This window comes from Dama dama, chromosome 1, assembly GCF_033118175.1.
Source record: "Dama dama isolate Ldn47 chromosome 1, ASM3311817v1, whole genome shotgun sequence".
In the NCBI taxonomy this organism is placed as follows: domain Eukaryota; kingdom Metazoa; phylum Chordata; class Mammalia; order Artiodactyla; family Cervidae; genus Dama; species Dama dama.
In genome coordinates, this window is record NC_083681.1 from 19,192,601 (window position 1) to 19,209,118 (window position 16,518).

Below are 16,518 nucleotides of genomic sequence, written 5' to 3' on the forward strand. Positions count from 1 at the left end.
CAAGTTGAATATAATAAAGCAGTGTAGTGCTGACATTTAAAAAATTTCTTAGGATTCAAAAATGCATAAACTCATGAATGGCATGAACATATTTATTTATTTATTGGTTGTTTACTTGTTAGATATGTAATATTAAGCTGCTGAAGAGAGATTGGAGAAACTGAGGAATCAGAGAAATACCAAAAAGTTGATACTTTCATAAGTTTTGATTAGTATAAAAGGATAAAAGACAAAATTGGCTGAAGAGTTGTCCTTAAATATGATGGCACATTATGTCAAAAAGCACTGATCTGCTCTCCTCAACCACATAAAAATAATTTTAATAGAACATCAAGACATTAAAGCTAATAACTTTTAGAAAGTGAAAATCACTCAGTCATGTCCAACTCTTTGTAACCCCATGGACTGTACAGGCCAGAATGCTAGAGTGGGTAGCCTTTCCCTTCTCTAGTGGACCTTCCCTACCCAGGGATTGAACCCAGGACTCCTGCATTGCAAGCGGATTCTTTACCAGCTGAGCCAACAGGGAAGCCCAAGAATACTGGGTAGCCTGTCCCTTCTCCAGCAGATCATCCCAACCCAGGAATCGAACCAAGGTCTCCTGCGTTGCAGGCAAATTCTTTACCAACTGAGCTATCAGGGAAGCAATAACTTTTAAGTTGTGATTAAATGTTAGAGCAGGTTGATATAAGAGCCTGTGGCTTCTTCTTGTTGGTATTTTACCAGAGAACAAATTTTTTTTCTGGTTAGTTTGCATTCAGAGATATTCAAGTTTGAGCAATAAGCTAAGAGATCTTTTGAGACACTTTTCAGTTCTAGGAGAAAATGGGATGTTTGGTAAAGATCCTAATATTAGTAGCTTTGAACCTACTAGATTTAACATTTCCTTGGTCTTTTGAAAGAAGACCTAATATGTTAGTGTGTCTCACAGAGTGATTTATTTTTGCCCTGTAAATATACTTTGGAAAGTAGAGTTTAAGATTAAAAATCATTTCACTTTTTGCTTTTTTTTTTTTTTTAAAGATTGTTTCAGCATATAAAACGAGGTTCTTCCACATTGAAAGCACTTCCTTTGAAGCTTCAGCAAACAGCTTTTGAAAATGCATACTTGAAAGCTCAGGAAGGAATGAGAGCATTGGTAATTTTAGTAATGTATATTTGCTGATACTATACTTTCTATAAGTATGCCTTATGTTATTTTACCAAGTTTGGCATAAGACAGTTTATATCTAATTGTTCACAGTTAGACTAGAACAGCTATATGAATCAGTTGAAATTACTTCATTTATAGGTCAAAATTGGTTTAATAATGCAGTTTCTTTTGGTTCAACTTATATGCAGCATTTTTGTAGGACAAACAGAATTTACTGAGTTTTTAATGGGAGTATAAATGGCTTATTTTTGAATCTAAAATTTTATTTCATAAGATCTGATTAAAAGCTAATTCACAACAGGTGACAATGGAAAGAAATGGATTGGGAAAAAAATGTTGAAGATCAAATTATCTTTGTGTTCTTTAATGAGGCTTGTTATTTTCATGATTTTCTGTAGAATAATATCTTTTCTTAAAATGGCAGAAGTTGTCTTAGTGGTAAAATTTATTCATTCTTATATGCTGTGATTGGTTCATGAAAAGTATGAAGCAGTTACTCAAATGACTATATATTCTATAACAGCACAAAACTGAAAAAAGAAAATTGTGTGAAAAAAAGGTGAAATTTGAAAGATTTCAAGAGATTACAAAAATGAGTATAAAATAAAATTTACTAGAGATAATGTATATTATATGTTTTACCATCAGCATGTCATGTGCAAAAAGAGAAAACACTGACCTGACAGCAGTTTATTTGGAGAAAGACCTTAGAAGCTTTACATCTGGAGAGCATAATATGAATCAACATTGTAATGGTTATCGAAAAATGCAAATTCCATCTTAGATGTCATTAATAGAAGCAGACTGTAATGAACTAGTTTATAGAAAGAACTTGAATCTTCTATTGATTTTAGAGGGCAGCTGGTTTTGTTCCCAGTAAAAGTAAATTTTTAACTAAAATGTTAGAGAGTCTCTAGACCTGTCTCTCATACAGAATAGGTAAAGGAGTTGACTTCCTGGGAACATCATAACTATTTTCAAACATGTTGATGATTGCCATTTAGTAAAGGAATTAGGTCCTTACTTTTTCTTGTACCAAAAATAGAAATAGGATCAGTGACTGGCAGTTTTTTCTGAAAGTGAAAATAAACTTCTATCAACTATAGTAAATCAAAAAATGTATATGTCTGTTGGAAAAGTTTAATGATTGGTTGTTAAGCTAGAAGCATGTATCATTTTATCTAGTAGTATGACTTTATTAGGTTTTTTAGTGATATCTGATATTTTTAAAGGATAAAGAGCTATATATATTAAGTTATAATGGTAATAAGATGGTAATACATCTTAGAAGGTAATACTTGATAGTTGATGAGATTTTAGTCTTTCTCACATTCCTGCAGTTACTTTTTTTCTCTTCTTTTTTCTTCAAAGTGCTTTATACCTCATTGAAATGTTTGACAATTCTTATTCTATGAGGTCTTATCAACAGCAATCTTTCTCACTGTAGCAACTTTGGTCCTTTCTCATAATCTCTTTTTAACTCCATAACTATAGGATTTAAAACTGTTCACTGGCTGTTTAGATGTTCTTGTGGTATTCTCTGTTGTTAGCCTGGTTGGTTTATTTGGAATATTTAAATATTTACATTACATATTGTTTTAAAATTTTTTCTAAAGTCCCACAGAACTGAAAACTCTGAAATTTTGGATGAACTTTGTAATAGAAAAGCCACTTTACTGATGATGATAGCTGTAGTGTTATACTGTAGCCCTGTCTGTGAAAAGCAGGCTTTATTTGCCCTATGCAAGTCTGTGAAAGAGAATGGACTAGAGCCTCACCTTGTTAAAAAGGTATGTATGTATGAATATTTTTATTATAATCATCCTTGGATAACTTTTAAACAATTAAAGCTAGATTTTAAATGTGGCATTTATTAAAGAGTTGGAGACAGTTTTATTTTTTAGATTTGGAATATTGGAAAGCAGTAACTTGTAAGAAAGTTTATTTATTTGTATACAACGTCACTTTTTACATTCAGTTTAAGAGCATTTCACAAGACTGTCATTGAACTAGTAAGAGTGAGTGGCCTGTCATCATTCAGACCAGGCCCTCTCGAATACTATTTTTGGGAGGAAATACATGGAGAGAAAAAAAAAAGTAGTACGTGTTTTGCCTGGTGGATTCTGGAGCAAGACCTTGGAATCTAGCAGGGTGAGAAGTCAAAGTTTAGATATGGAAAGCTTTTAAGTTGCATGATTAGAAAGACCAGGGTCCAGTGTTGTAGAACGTTTACTCTCGCCCCTGGTCCAACAGCTCAGCATTCATGGTTTGAGAAATTCCAGACCTTTCCATCCTGTATTTTTACATGATAAACCAATGATTGATCATGACTTGATGTAACTAGTGTGGTTTCCAGTGGAACTTTTTCCCCAGGTTTGATCCCTGGGTGGGGAAGATCCCCTGGAGAAGGACAGGGGAGTCTGGTGAGCTACAGTCCATGGGGTTACAAAAGAGCCAGACATGACTTTGTGACTAAATAACAACAAACAACAACAGCATAGATAAGTTAATCAAGGGATAGAAAAGTTAAATGAATGCTCAAAGCCATACTGTAAATAATATTAAGGATGTAAATGATTTATTATTTCATTATTAAAACATTGACTTCTTTTTTGATTTGTACAGGTTTTAAAGAAAGTTTCTGAAACTTTTGGATATAGATGTTTAGAAGATTTCATGGCTTCTCATTTGGATTATCTGGTATTGGAATGGCTAAATCTTCAAGATCCTGAATACAGTGTATCTTCTTTTCCTTTTATTTTATTAAATTATACAAACATTGAAGATTTCTATAGGTAGGTTTGCATATGGCACATGTGAAATATATTTAAAATTAGTTATTAATAATATTGTGAGAATCAGGTGAGCTTTTATAAATGAGAGCGTATTAAAGGTTATCAGTTAACTTAGGATCTGGTCCTAGCTGTGCCAGTAAGCCAGCTACATGACTTTAGGCAAGCCACATGAACACCCACTGGGTCTTGGTTTCTTACTGTAAAGTTTCTTACTGGGATTATTGGAGTAGGAAATGTCAACCCACTCCAGTATTCTTGCCTGGAAAATCCCATGGACAGAGGAGCCTGACAGGCTACAGTCTGTGGGATCGCAAAGAGTTGGACATGACTGCATGCACACACAAGGATGTATAGAGATCTTTGAGGTCCATTTCAGCTTTAATATTTAATAATTTTCCCTGTGAAAAATCAAAAACAAATTATTGATGGCTGATTATTTTTGCCCTGTTTTTCTTTTTCCTGTTTGAATGTGGGCCATTTAGTTGTTTCTATATGATTTAAAGTTTAATATACAGGTATTTATTTTGCTAACTTCCAAGTCTGGAGAACAGAATTTTGAAAATGGAGAGGTTTGAAACAACTAAATAATAATGTTTAAATATCAGGGTATGGGAAGGCAATTTGTAATTGTTTAATAGTCCTTATTGTTTGTTCATTTTGCCAAATCTACATTTATTTTTTGAATTTATAAATTGAGTTCACCTTTCACTATATAATAATTTTGCATAAAGATTATACAGAAGAAACAAATATAAATTCATTTTCACTTGTTTTTGATCATGCCTTTAGGGTGATAATATGCTTAAGATCTCTGTTTTTTTTAGTGTGACTATTTAAAATTTACTTAACTTCATGTCTTAACTTATAGAGTAAGAATGCTTAATGATCTAGATAAAGTAGCTCTAAGCTTATTAAACCATTTTATTTATTTTATTTATTTTTTTTGCCCACACCACATGACTCAAGGAATCTTTACTTTCCTGACCAGGGATTGAACCCATCGTGGAAGCATTTGAGTCCACTGGAACACCAGGAATTTCCAAAACCATTCTGTTATTTTAAGGACCATATTAAAAAGTTTTACTTTGAAAAGTTATATTTTTAATGTATGTTTTTAATTTTTATATTTTTAGGTCTTGTTATAAAATTTTGATTCCACCTCTAGTGATTAGAAGTCATTTTGATGAAGTAAAGTTAATTGCTAATCAGATTCAAGAGGATTGGAAAAGTCTCCTGACAGACTGCTTTCCAAAGATTCTTGTAAATATTCTTCCATACTTTGCTTATGAGGGTACAGGAGACAGTGGGATGGCCCAGCAAAGAGAGACTGCTACCAAAGTCTATGATATGCTTAAAGATGAAAACATATTAGGAAAACAGGTATGACTTCAATATTTACAATACGTTTTAACCCATAATTGATCTGAGGTGTAACTTTAGACTATTCATCACTTATGCAATTAAATTTAATATTTTATAGTAATCACTATCTAACATAGGCAATCCATTAATTTTTTTGTTATTGTACAGTGTTCTCTCCTTTTGATTGGCTTTTAAATGTTTTTAAACAGGAATTTTCTTTTTAACGTTGGAATAATTTTACCACCTTTTCCTTGTAAAATATCGTTTTAATTGGCAGTAATACATGAATACAAGCTGGTTATTAAATTCAAGCAATGTTGAACAAGGTATAGAAAATCTTCACTTTCTCTTGACTATCATTAAGCCCTTCATTTTTCAAGGAAAAGTACAATCCCATGTTCCCATTCTCTGCGTTTTCCATGGCATTACTACCTTCTAATATAGATGTAGCTTACTTATGAATTATGTTCATTGGTTCTTATCAACCTTCTCCACTATAAGTACTTGTAAAGGTCGGATTTTTCTTCCTTCTTCTTTCTGATGTATCCTAACTATCTAGTATATATCAGGTATATATACTAGATATATATATCTGAGTCAGGTTAAAAAGGATCTAACAACTTGTTTCTTTTATAGTAATTTATACATATCTAAGTGAAGGAGGAGAGTGAAAAATTGGCTTAAAGCTCAACATTCAGAAAACTAAGATCATGGCATCTGGTCCTATCACTTCATGGAAAATAGATGGGGAAACAGTGGTAACAGTGTCAGACTTAATTTTGGGGGGCTCCAAAATCACTGCAGATGGTGATTGCAGCCATGATTAAAAGACACTTACTCCTTGGAAGGAAAGTTATGACCAACCTAGATAGCATATTTAAAAGCAGAGACATTACTTTGCCAACAAAGGTCCGTCTAGTCAAGGCTATGGTTTTTCTGGTGGTCATGTATGGATGTGAGAGTTGAACTATAAAGAAAGCTGAGCACTGAAGAATTGATGCCTTTGAACTGTGGTGTTGGAGAAGACTCTTGAGAGTCCCTTGGACTGCAAGAAGATCCAAACAGTCCATCCTAAAGGAGATTAGTCCTGGGTGTTTATTGGAAGGACTGATGTTGAAGCTGAAACTCCAAAACTTTGGCCACCTGATGTGAAGAGTTGACTCATTGGAAAAGACCCTAATGCTGGGAAGGATTGGGGGCAGGAGGAGAAGGGGACGACAGAGGATGAGATGGTTGAATGGCATCACTGCCTCGATGGACATGGGTTTGGGTGGACTCCGGGAGTTGGTGATGGACAGGGAGGTCTGGCGTGCTACAATTCATGGGGTCGCAAAGTGTCGGACATAACTGAGTGACTGAATTGAACTGAACTGATACATATCTAAAATTATCTGAGGCAACTTATATTCAGATAATCAGATTGATTATATTCTTTGTAGCCAAAGGTGGAGAAGCTCTATACAGTCAGCAAAAACAAGACTGGGAGCTGACTGTGGCTCAGATCATGACCTCCTTATTGCCAAATTCAGACTTAAACTGAAGAAAGTAGGGAAAACCACTAGACCATTCAGGTATGACCTAAGTCAAATCCCTTATGACTATACAGTGGAAGTGAGAAATAGATTAAAGAAAGGGACTAGATCTGATAGACAGAGAGCCTGATTAACTATGGACGGAGGTTCGTGACATTGTTCAGCAGACAGGGATCAAGACCATCCCCATGGAAAAGAAATGCAAAAAGGCAAAATGGTTGTCTGAGAAGGCCTTACAAATAGCTGTGAAAAGAAGAGAAGCAAAAAGCAAAGGAGAAAAGGAAAGATATTCCCATTTGAATGTAGAGTTCCAAAGAATAACCAGGATAGATAAGAAAGCCTTCCTCAGCGATGAATGCAAAGAAATAGAGGAAAACAACAGAATGGAAAAGACTAGAGATCTCTTTAAGAAAATTAGAGATACCAAGGGAACATTTCACTCAAAGATGGGTTCGATAAAGGACAAAAATGGTATGGACCTAACAGAAGCAGAAGATATTAAGAAGAAGTGTACAGAACAACTGTACAAAAAAGATCTTCACGACCCAGATAATCACAATGGTGTGATCACTGACCTAGAGCCAGACATCCTGGAATGTGAAGTCAAGTGGGCCTTAGAAAGCATCACTACGAAAAAAGCTGGTGGATGTGATGGAATTCCAGTTGAGCTATTTCACATCCTGAAAGATGATGCGGTGAAGATGCTGCACTCAATATGCCAGCAAATTTGGAAAACTCAGCAGTAGCCACAGCACTTGAAAAGGTCAGTTTTCGTTCCAATCTCTTAAGAAAGGCAATCCCAAAGAATGTTCAAACTACCGCACAATTGCACTCATCTCACATGCTAGTAAAGTAATGCTCAAAATTCTCCAAGCCAGGCTTCAGCAATATGTGAACTGTGAACTTCCAGATGTTCAAGGTGGTTTTAGAAAAGGCAGAGGAACCAGAGATCAAATTGCCAACATCCCCTGGATCATGAAAAAAGCAAGAGTTCCCGAAAAACATCTGTTTCTGCTTTATTGACTATGCCAAAGCCTTGGACTGTGTGGAGCACAACAAACTATGGAAAATTCTTAAAGAGATGGGAGTACCAGATCACCTGACCTGCCTTTTGAGAAACCTGTATGCAGGTCAGGAAGCAACAGTTAGAACTGGACATGGACCAACAGACTGGTTCCAAATAGGAAAAGGAGTACTTCAAGCCTATATATTGTCACCCTGCTTATTTAACTTATATGCAGAGTACATCACGAGAAACCTTGGGCTGGAGGAGGTACAAGCTGGAATCAAGATTGCCGGGAGAAATATCAAAAATCTCAGATATGCAGATGACACCATCCTTATGGCAGAGAGTGAAGAAGAACTAAAGAGCCTCCTGATGAAAGTGAAAGAGGAGAGTGAAAAAGTTGGCTTAAAGCTCAACATTTTGAAAACTAAGATCATGGCATCTGGTCCCGTCTCTTCATAGGAAATAGATGGGGAAACGGTGGCTGACTTTATTTTTCTGGGCTCCAAAATCACTGCAGATGGTGACTGTAGCCATGAAATTAAAAGACGCTTACTCCTTGGAAGGAAAGTTATGACCAACCTAGGCAGCATATTAAAAAGCAGAGACATTACTTTGCCAACAAAGGTCCGTCTAGTCAAGGCTATGGTTTTCCCAGTGGTCACGTATGGATGTGAGAGTTGGACTATAAAGAAAGCTGAGTGCCGAAGAATTGATGCTTTTGAACTGTGGTGTTGGAGAAGACTCTTGAGAGTCCCTTGGACTGCAGGGAGATCCAAACAGTCCATCCTAAAGGAGATCAGTCCTGGTTGTTCATTGGAAGGATTGATGTTGAAGCTGAAACTCCAATACTTTGGCCACCTGATGTGAAGAGCTGACTCATTGGAAAAGACCCTGATGCTGGGATAGATTGAGGGCAGGAGGAGAAGGGGAAGACAAAGGATGAGATGGTTGAATGGCATCACCGACTTGATGAACATGGGTTGGGTGGACTCTGGTAGTTGGTGACAAACAAGGAGGCCTGGTGTGCTGCAGCTCATGGGGTCGCAAAGAGTCAGACAGGACTGAACGACTGAACTGAACTGAAGTCTAGATGGGAAATGTGATTACATTAAACCCTGATTAAAATGCTAGTCTCAGGAACAAAGAGAGATAAAAATTAAAAATAATTTCTTAGCTTCTTTGTTAAAGACATAAATTTTTATTTGTCTCAGTTTCATTTAGCTCATCATTTTAAGTTAATGCTTTTCTGTTTCTCTGATATGCAGTTTAAATCAATCAAGATTCTTTTTTCTGTGGACAAGTGATGGTACCACTATTATCAATCTTTCAGTCTTCTATAACTGTCAGTGGTTGAATATCTAAAATATATAGTTATAAGATTGTTTAGGTATACCTAGATATCTGAATTTTTTAAAAATTATTTTTATGTACCTTTAGCTAAACATTAGAGATTTGCTTGTAAGAAAATTATATAAAATTAAGGAAGTCAGTTGTCATCTATGTGCAGGGAAACTGACTAATTTTTCCTCTGATATTAAGCAGACTCGGCCAGCTTGTCTCACTAATTCCAGATATACTGGAAATAGGCTGGATTTTTAAAAGGGCTGAAACCTTGGATTTGATGATATGATGTAACTAATGTTACATTACAGGGAAAGGCTAAGATCTTTACATTGGATTTCTGTTGTGCCACATTCCAGAATATTTTTGCTGTTAGAAAGTGGTTCCAAATCTCTGTGTGGAAGAGGTAAAGATAGTAAGTCAGCCCATTTGCCTTTTGGCTTAAAGAACTGTAATTCATTACTTGGAGACTAACAAAAACGCCTTTTAAGACTTTATAGTTCTTGTTCATTTGGCTGAGGTGTAATGTAATACACCCACTCTTTTTATTTAGAGAACTTATGCCTTTTGTGAGGCTGCCTGTAGCAAGAAATGGGTGATGATGAGTCTGCTCCTGTCCAGGAGGATTTTTATCTAGTATTAATGACATGTGGGTAGCAGCTAGTTTGGGATATCAATCAAGTTGAAATCTGGGGGAAAGATATGCAGGGAACAAAGGGTTGATAATTGCCAGTCACTGTGCATCCTTACTAGTAAAGTTCTCTAAGATAGTGTTCTCAAATAAAGGTAAAATGCAGACTGATGAACAGTGTAGATCAGTGGGAAATTTGGTTGACTGTAAAGTGATTAGGTTGAGGAATTTCAAGATAGACCTGAAGCCTTACTCGTTAAAGTGATTTCTTTAAAATTAAATGAAAAAGTTGGATTAAGAGAGTCTTGTTTGGTATGATTTCCCTCTTTTCCTTTGAGTCTGTAGGCCGGCTGCATAGCAGAAAACCGTGGTGCTAGTTGCATGTCTTGCAGATCTTAGCTCTTTGATAACTATTTCCTTCTGTAATCACTGAATAATTTTGGAAATGAGGCAATAACATGAGCCCCTTAAACTAGCTGACTTAAAGATCACAGACAGGAAAACTTAAATATATTTTAATTTTGTATCCTTGCAGATTGATCATTTATTCATTAGTAATTTACCAGAGATTGTAGTGGAGTTATTGATGACGTTACATGAACCAGCAACTTCTGGTGCCAGCCAAAGCACTGACCCCTGTGACTTCTCAGGGTATGGTTTTTAATTTAGAGAATTAGCTGCAATTTCAGAAGGTCCTTGGAAAGTTTATTGGTTTACACCTTCAAATGTCTATTTCGGTTGTTAGACATGTATTGTACTTTTAAATTCTGTTTCTTTAAAAATAATTACCTTTGAATTGAAGTATCTGCTGTACTGTAGCCTCTTCTTAGTAACTGCTCTTTTAATTACCACTTTGTTTGCAAAGTCAGGAACCTTTTTCTTCTCAGCCTTTTTGTAATATTTGAGCATTGGGCCATCTCCTATCTCATGAAATTTTCTTCTTCATGACCCATTATTCTTTGTTCTCTTCTCCTTATCTATGACTTGACTTTCTGTATCACCGTTTTTTAAAAAAGCATTCTCCTTTGCTAGTGGAATCTTATTATATTTTAATTTCATTTGTGTGTAAAACCTACTTGATTGAATATGAATGGTAGAGTTATTCATATACATTGTTACTCATTTGCCTTGACTGTAAGGTACTTGAAAATATCCTTAACTTTTTTAATATTCTGTACAATACTAAGCATGTAAAACAGTAATAATATCTATTAAAATACTTTTGCATGTGTAATTTCATTTGGTGTAGTATTTGATTGCTGTCTTGATATGTTATTGTGTTTATGTGTGTACCCGTGGCTGATTCATGTCAATGTATGGCAAAAACCATCACAACATTGTAAAGTAATTATCCTCCAATTAAAATAAATAAATTAATTTTAAAAAATATTATTGAGTTTAAAGTACTAGCATAGAGCTTTAATTCATACCTTAAGTAAAGTGATACTAGGTCTCTTTTTTATAACTGCTGTTAACTTTATAAACGATTTTTTAAGCAAATTATTGACTAAGTCCTAGAAAGTTATTTAGGTGTTCTGATTGATGTATATAGACTGTAATATGTCATTTGTGATTTTATTAAAAGTCTAATTTTCACCTAGAAAATAACTAAAATTTGGGGTTAGTATAATATAAATTTTTCTTTTGAATTTTCACTGATCTATCAAGAAAATGTTTTTTCTTGGTAGTTTTATTCTGAAAATGATGACTGTAATTTTTTTCTATAACTCTTAGGGATTTGGATCCTGCTCCTAATCCACCTCATTTTCCATCACATGTGATTAAAGCGACATTTGCCTATATCAGCAATTGCCATAAAACCAAGCTTAAAAGCATTTTAGAAATTCTTTCCAAAAGCCCTGTAAGTATAATTTACTAGTATACTAACTGAAGAGAGAATTCCTTCTTTTTCAGCTAGAAAATCTGTTTAAGTACATTTTATTTTTATTTTTTCATAAGTACATTTAAAAAAAGTAAACAAATGGAAAATTTACTTGAATAAATTAAGAAAAACACTCATTTACAAGTTTATATCTTGGTATTTGTCAGTATTAATTGAAATATGTCACATATGAGGGCTGAATTTCATGACATTTTAGGTTGGCTCAAGAAGTATATATATATATATATATATATATATATGTATTTTTTAAGGCTATACTACTAAATATTGTTTACTATCTGAAAACTAAATAAATTGACAATAGTTTTTTTTTAATTTAAGATAGTAATTTTCTTAATGTGATATTTTGCATTTGATATCAAAACCCCAAGCAAAATTCTGAAATTTAGAATTCTGTAATTTGAATATAAAATGTATGTATTAAAAAAAATAAAATAAAATGTATGTATTATGGCTGAGTATATGTGGTTAGGCAAGGTTTTACTAAATGTATCTTTATTTTCTAGGATTCCTATCAGAAAATTCTTCTAGCCATATGTGAGCAAGCAGCTGAGACAAATAATGTTTATAAAAGGCACAGAATTATTAAAATATATCACCTGTTTGTTAGTTTATTAATGAATGATATAAAGAGTGGCTTAGGAGGAGCTTGGGCCTTTGTTCTTCGAGATGTTATTTATACTTTGATTCACTATATCAACCAAAGGTAAGTAATATATTTAGACCAATATATAAGAAGTTTTTCTACCTTCATCTTAATTGAAAAATTATATGCTTCTACAGGGTAGAAGCCAGAGTATTATATTCTGAATTTTGCTTTTTTAATATATATATAGATATTATATTTTACAAAGTGAATCACTACTTTTCCAGCTCTAGAAATCTTTAAATATTAAAGGTCTTCTCTTCAACATTTTAAATATGCTAATTTGACATGGCCATAAATACATGTTACCATAGCAGTTCTGCTCACCACTTCCAGTGTGTGGGAAGGGGAAGGGGGATTCCCAGTGCACACCCAGGATATTCTTCAGACATCAGCTGGTACCTGCCTGTAGATAGTGTCAGATCCCACAGGTTAAGATCTCAGTCCTATAAGACTACCCTCTCTCCAACCTCATCAGACTCCAGTTGAAAACTATAGATTGGAGGTTTCAATAACCCCCTTCCTTGGGTTTGATTATTTTGCTAGAGTGGCTCACAGAACTTATTAGAAACCTGTTTACTCACTAGATTGTTGGTTTATTACAAAAAGAAATAACTCAGGAACAGCCAAATGGAAGAGATACATAGGGCAAAGTACGGGGAACGGGCATGGCACTTAAGTGGTCTCTCCAGTCACTTCACTTTCATACCTGCAAATGTTCACCAACCCAGAAGCTCCTTAAACCCCATCCTTTTGGGTGTTACAGAGGAATCATCAGCCATTGGGACTGATTGAAGGGAAGGCCCTTTTTGATCAGAGAGGTGGGACAGAAAGTTCTAACCCTCTAATTATAGGGTTGGTTCTCTTGGCAACCAGCCCACATCCTTAGAGGCTTCCCCAAAGATACTTCATCAACATAACGAAAGACTCCTTTATTGCTCTCGTCACAGGAAATTCCAGAAGCTTTAGGGACTCTGCCAGGAATGGGGACAAAGACCAAATATATATTTCTTATTATAAATCACAATATCACAATTACTATAGATTTGGGGATGTATGTTCTTTTTAGCATCTCTGTCCTTTCCATTGGTTTTAATAATGATTCTATTGTTTTCTTATTAGTAGGTAACATTGTAATAAAATAAACTTAAGCCCTCAAAGCATATGAAGATATCTATTTCCATTTTGTTTTCTCATATTCTTTTTTGCTTTTTAAAAATATAATTTTAATTTTAAGTCATATGTATGTGTATGTACTTTAAGTCATTCAGTCTTTTTCCTTCACTTTTTTAAAAAAGGTTTTATTATGGTGTTAAAATATATAACAAAATTTCTCATTTTTAACTATATTTTCCAATTTAGTGCTATTAATTATGTTCATGATATGCTATTAATTTTTATTTCTGTCATTGCTGTTTCCAAACCCAACTTTTTTATTACCTCAAGTAGAACCTCTCTACTCATTAAGCAATAACCACACAGTTCCTCTTCCCTATAGCCCTTATCACTTCTAATCTACTTCCTGTCTTTTTTAATTTCCTTGTTCTAGGTATTTCATATAAGCAGAATCATAATTTCTTTGCCCTTTCCTATTGGCTTGTTTCACTTAGCATGTCTTCAGTGTTTATCCAGCATCATGCTTTTTTATGGCTAAATAACATTCCATTCGGCATCCCTGGTGTCTCAGATGGTAAAGAATCCTCCTTCTATGCGGGAGACCTGGGTTTGATCCCTGGGTTGGGAAGATCCCCTGGAGGAGGGCATGGCAACCCACTCCAGTATTCTTGCCTGGAGAATCCCCAGGGACAGAGGAGCCTGGTGGGCTACAGTCCATGGGATTGCAAAGAGTTGGACACAACAGAGCAACTAAACACAGCAACATTCCATTGGATATATACCACATTTTTTTCATTCATTCATCTCATAATGAACACTTGGGTTGTTTCCTAGGCATGAAGTGGTATCTCATTGGGGTTTTGATTTTGCATTTTCCTACTAACTACTCATGAATATCTTTTCATGAGCTTATTGATGATTTGTATGTCTTCTTTGGAGAAATGTCTATTTAAATCCTTTGCCCATTTTAAAAATTGGATTGTCTCTCAAATCAAAAATGGATTTGGGAGAATAGCATTGAAACATGTATATTACCATGTGTGAAATAGATCACCAGTCCAAGTTCGATGCGTGCAACAGGCACTCAAAGCCGGTGCACCGGGGCAACCCAGGGGGATGGGATGGGAAGGGAAATGGGAGAGGGCTTTGGGATGAGGGACAATAAAATAAAAATAGAGGGAAAAAATTTGGATTGTCTTTTTGTTGTTGAGCTGCAGGAGTTCTTTATATATTCTGGGACTGAACTCAGTATGTGATTTGCAAATATATTCTGGATATTGAATTCATAAGTGATTTGCAAATAGTTTTTTCCATCCTATAAAATTTTCACTTTCCTGATAATGTCTTTTGATGAGCAAATGTTTTTTAATTTTGGTAAGGTCTGATTTATTTTTCTTTTGTCTCATGTGGTTTTGGTATTGTAGGTAAGAATGCATTGTCAAATCTAAGGTCATGGAGATTTACCCTTCAAGTTTGTTCTAAGAGTATTATGATTTTAGCTCTTATATTTAGGTTGCTGATCCATTTTAATTTTTATAAATAGTGTGAGTTAAGGGTTCAATTTCATTCTTTTGCATGTAGAAATCTAGTTGTCCCAGCACTATTTATTAGACTGTTCTTTCGCCCTTGTCAAAAATCAGTTAGCCATTGATGTATGGGTTTATTTCTGGATTCTCAGTTCTATTCCATTGGTCTTTCCTTATGCCATGCTGTGTTGCTTCTTCTTGTTCAGTCGCTGAGTCGTGTCCAATTGTTTTCAACCTCAGGGACATACAGCACACCAGGCTTCCCTGTCCTTCGCTATCTCCCAGAGTTTGCTCAGACTCATGTCCATTGAGTCAGTGATGCTATCCAAATATTTCATCCTTTGTCACCCCCTTCTCCTGCCTTCAGTCTTTCCCAGCATCAGGGTCTTTTCCAGTGGGTCGGCTCTTCACATCAGGTGGCCAAAGTACTGGAGCTTCAGCTTCAGCATCAGTCCTTCCAATGAGTATTCAGGGTTGATTTCCTTCAGGAATGACTGTGTTGCTTACTGTCGCTTTATAGTAACTTTTGAAATCAGGAAGTGTGAGTCCTCCAATTTTCTTCTTCTTTTTCAAATTGTTTTGACTGTTTGGATACCTTGCAATTCCATATGAATTTGTCGACCAGTTCTTCCATTTATGCAAAAAAAGTGCTGGAATTTAGATGGATGTTGCATTCAATATGCCACTGTTTTAGATAGTGTTAAAATTTGTCTTCCAGTCCATGAATACAGCATGTTTTTCCCTTTAGTTGGGTTTAATTTCTTTCATCCATGCTATATAATTTTCAGTATACGGGCAATTCACATCCTTGGTTAAATTTATTCCTAGATGTTTAATTCTTTTAGGTGCTATTGCAAGTGGAGTTTTTAAATCAGTTTTCATTTTAGATTGTCATTGCTGTTGTATAGAAACACAGATAATTTTGTATGTGATTTTGTGATTTGCAGCTTTGCTAAATTTGTTACCACTAGTAGATTTCTTGTGGATTCTTTTTGGAGTTTCTTATAAAGAAATCATATCATCTGAATATCATTTTACTTCTTCCTTTCTGATTTGGATGCCCTTTCTTTTTCTTATTTAATTGCTCTGGCTGGAAGTTCGGTACTATGTTGGGTAGCAGTGGTGAAAGTGGACATCTTTGTCTTATTCCTAATCTTAGTGGGAAAGCTTTTTAGTCTTTCAATACTGATTATGTTGTTAGTTTGGGGTTTTCATAGGTTACCTTTATTTTGTTGAGAAAGTTTTTATTCTAATATTTTTCTGAGTGTTTTTCTCATGAAAGGATGGTGGATTTTGTCACATGCCTTTTCATTGTTTGTTGAGAGGGTCCTGTGTTATATTCTTGTATTCTGTTAATGTGGTGTATTTCTTGGATTGACTTTCTTATGATATACTCTTGCATTTCTGAGATAAATCCCAGTTGCTCATGATGTATATTCTTTTAATGTGCTATTAGATTCAGTTTTCTAGTATTTTGTTGAGGGGTTTTGCACCTATATATATA

At 34.8% G+C, this 16,518-nt stretch overlaps 1 protein-coding gene across 1 annotated transcript in view; it reads left to right on the forward strand.

The window, feature by feature from the left end:
• ATM (ATM serine/threonine kinase) overlaps positions 1–16,518 on the forward strand; it is a 153,563-nt gene that overhangs the window by 57,921 nt on the left and 79,124 nt on the right. Inside the window, exons 24-30 of the mRNA XM_061144255.1 lie at positions 1,024–1,138; positions 2,770–2,943; positions 3,779–3,948; positions 5,082–5,328; positions 10,359–10,474; positions 11,558–11,684; positions 12,233–12,432. Coding sequence (XP_061000238.1) covers positions 1,024–1,138; positions 2,770–2,943; positions 3,779–3,948; positions 5,082–5,328; positions 10,359–10,474; positions 11,558–11,684; positions 12,233–12,432 — 1,149 coding nt within the window. The remainder of the gene's footprint in view (positions 1–1,023; positions 1,139–2,769; positions 2,944–3,778; positions 3,949–5,081; positions 5,329–10,358; positions 10,475–11,557; positions 11,685–12,232; positions 12,433–16,518) is intronic.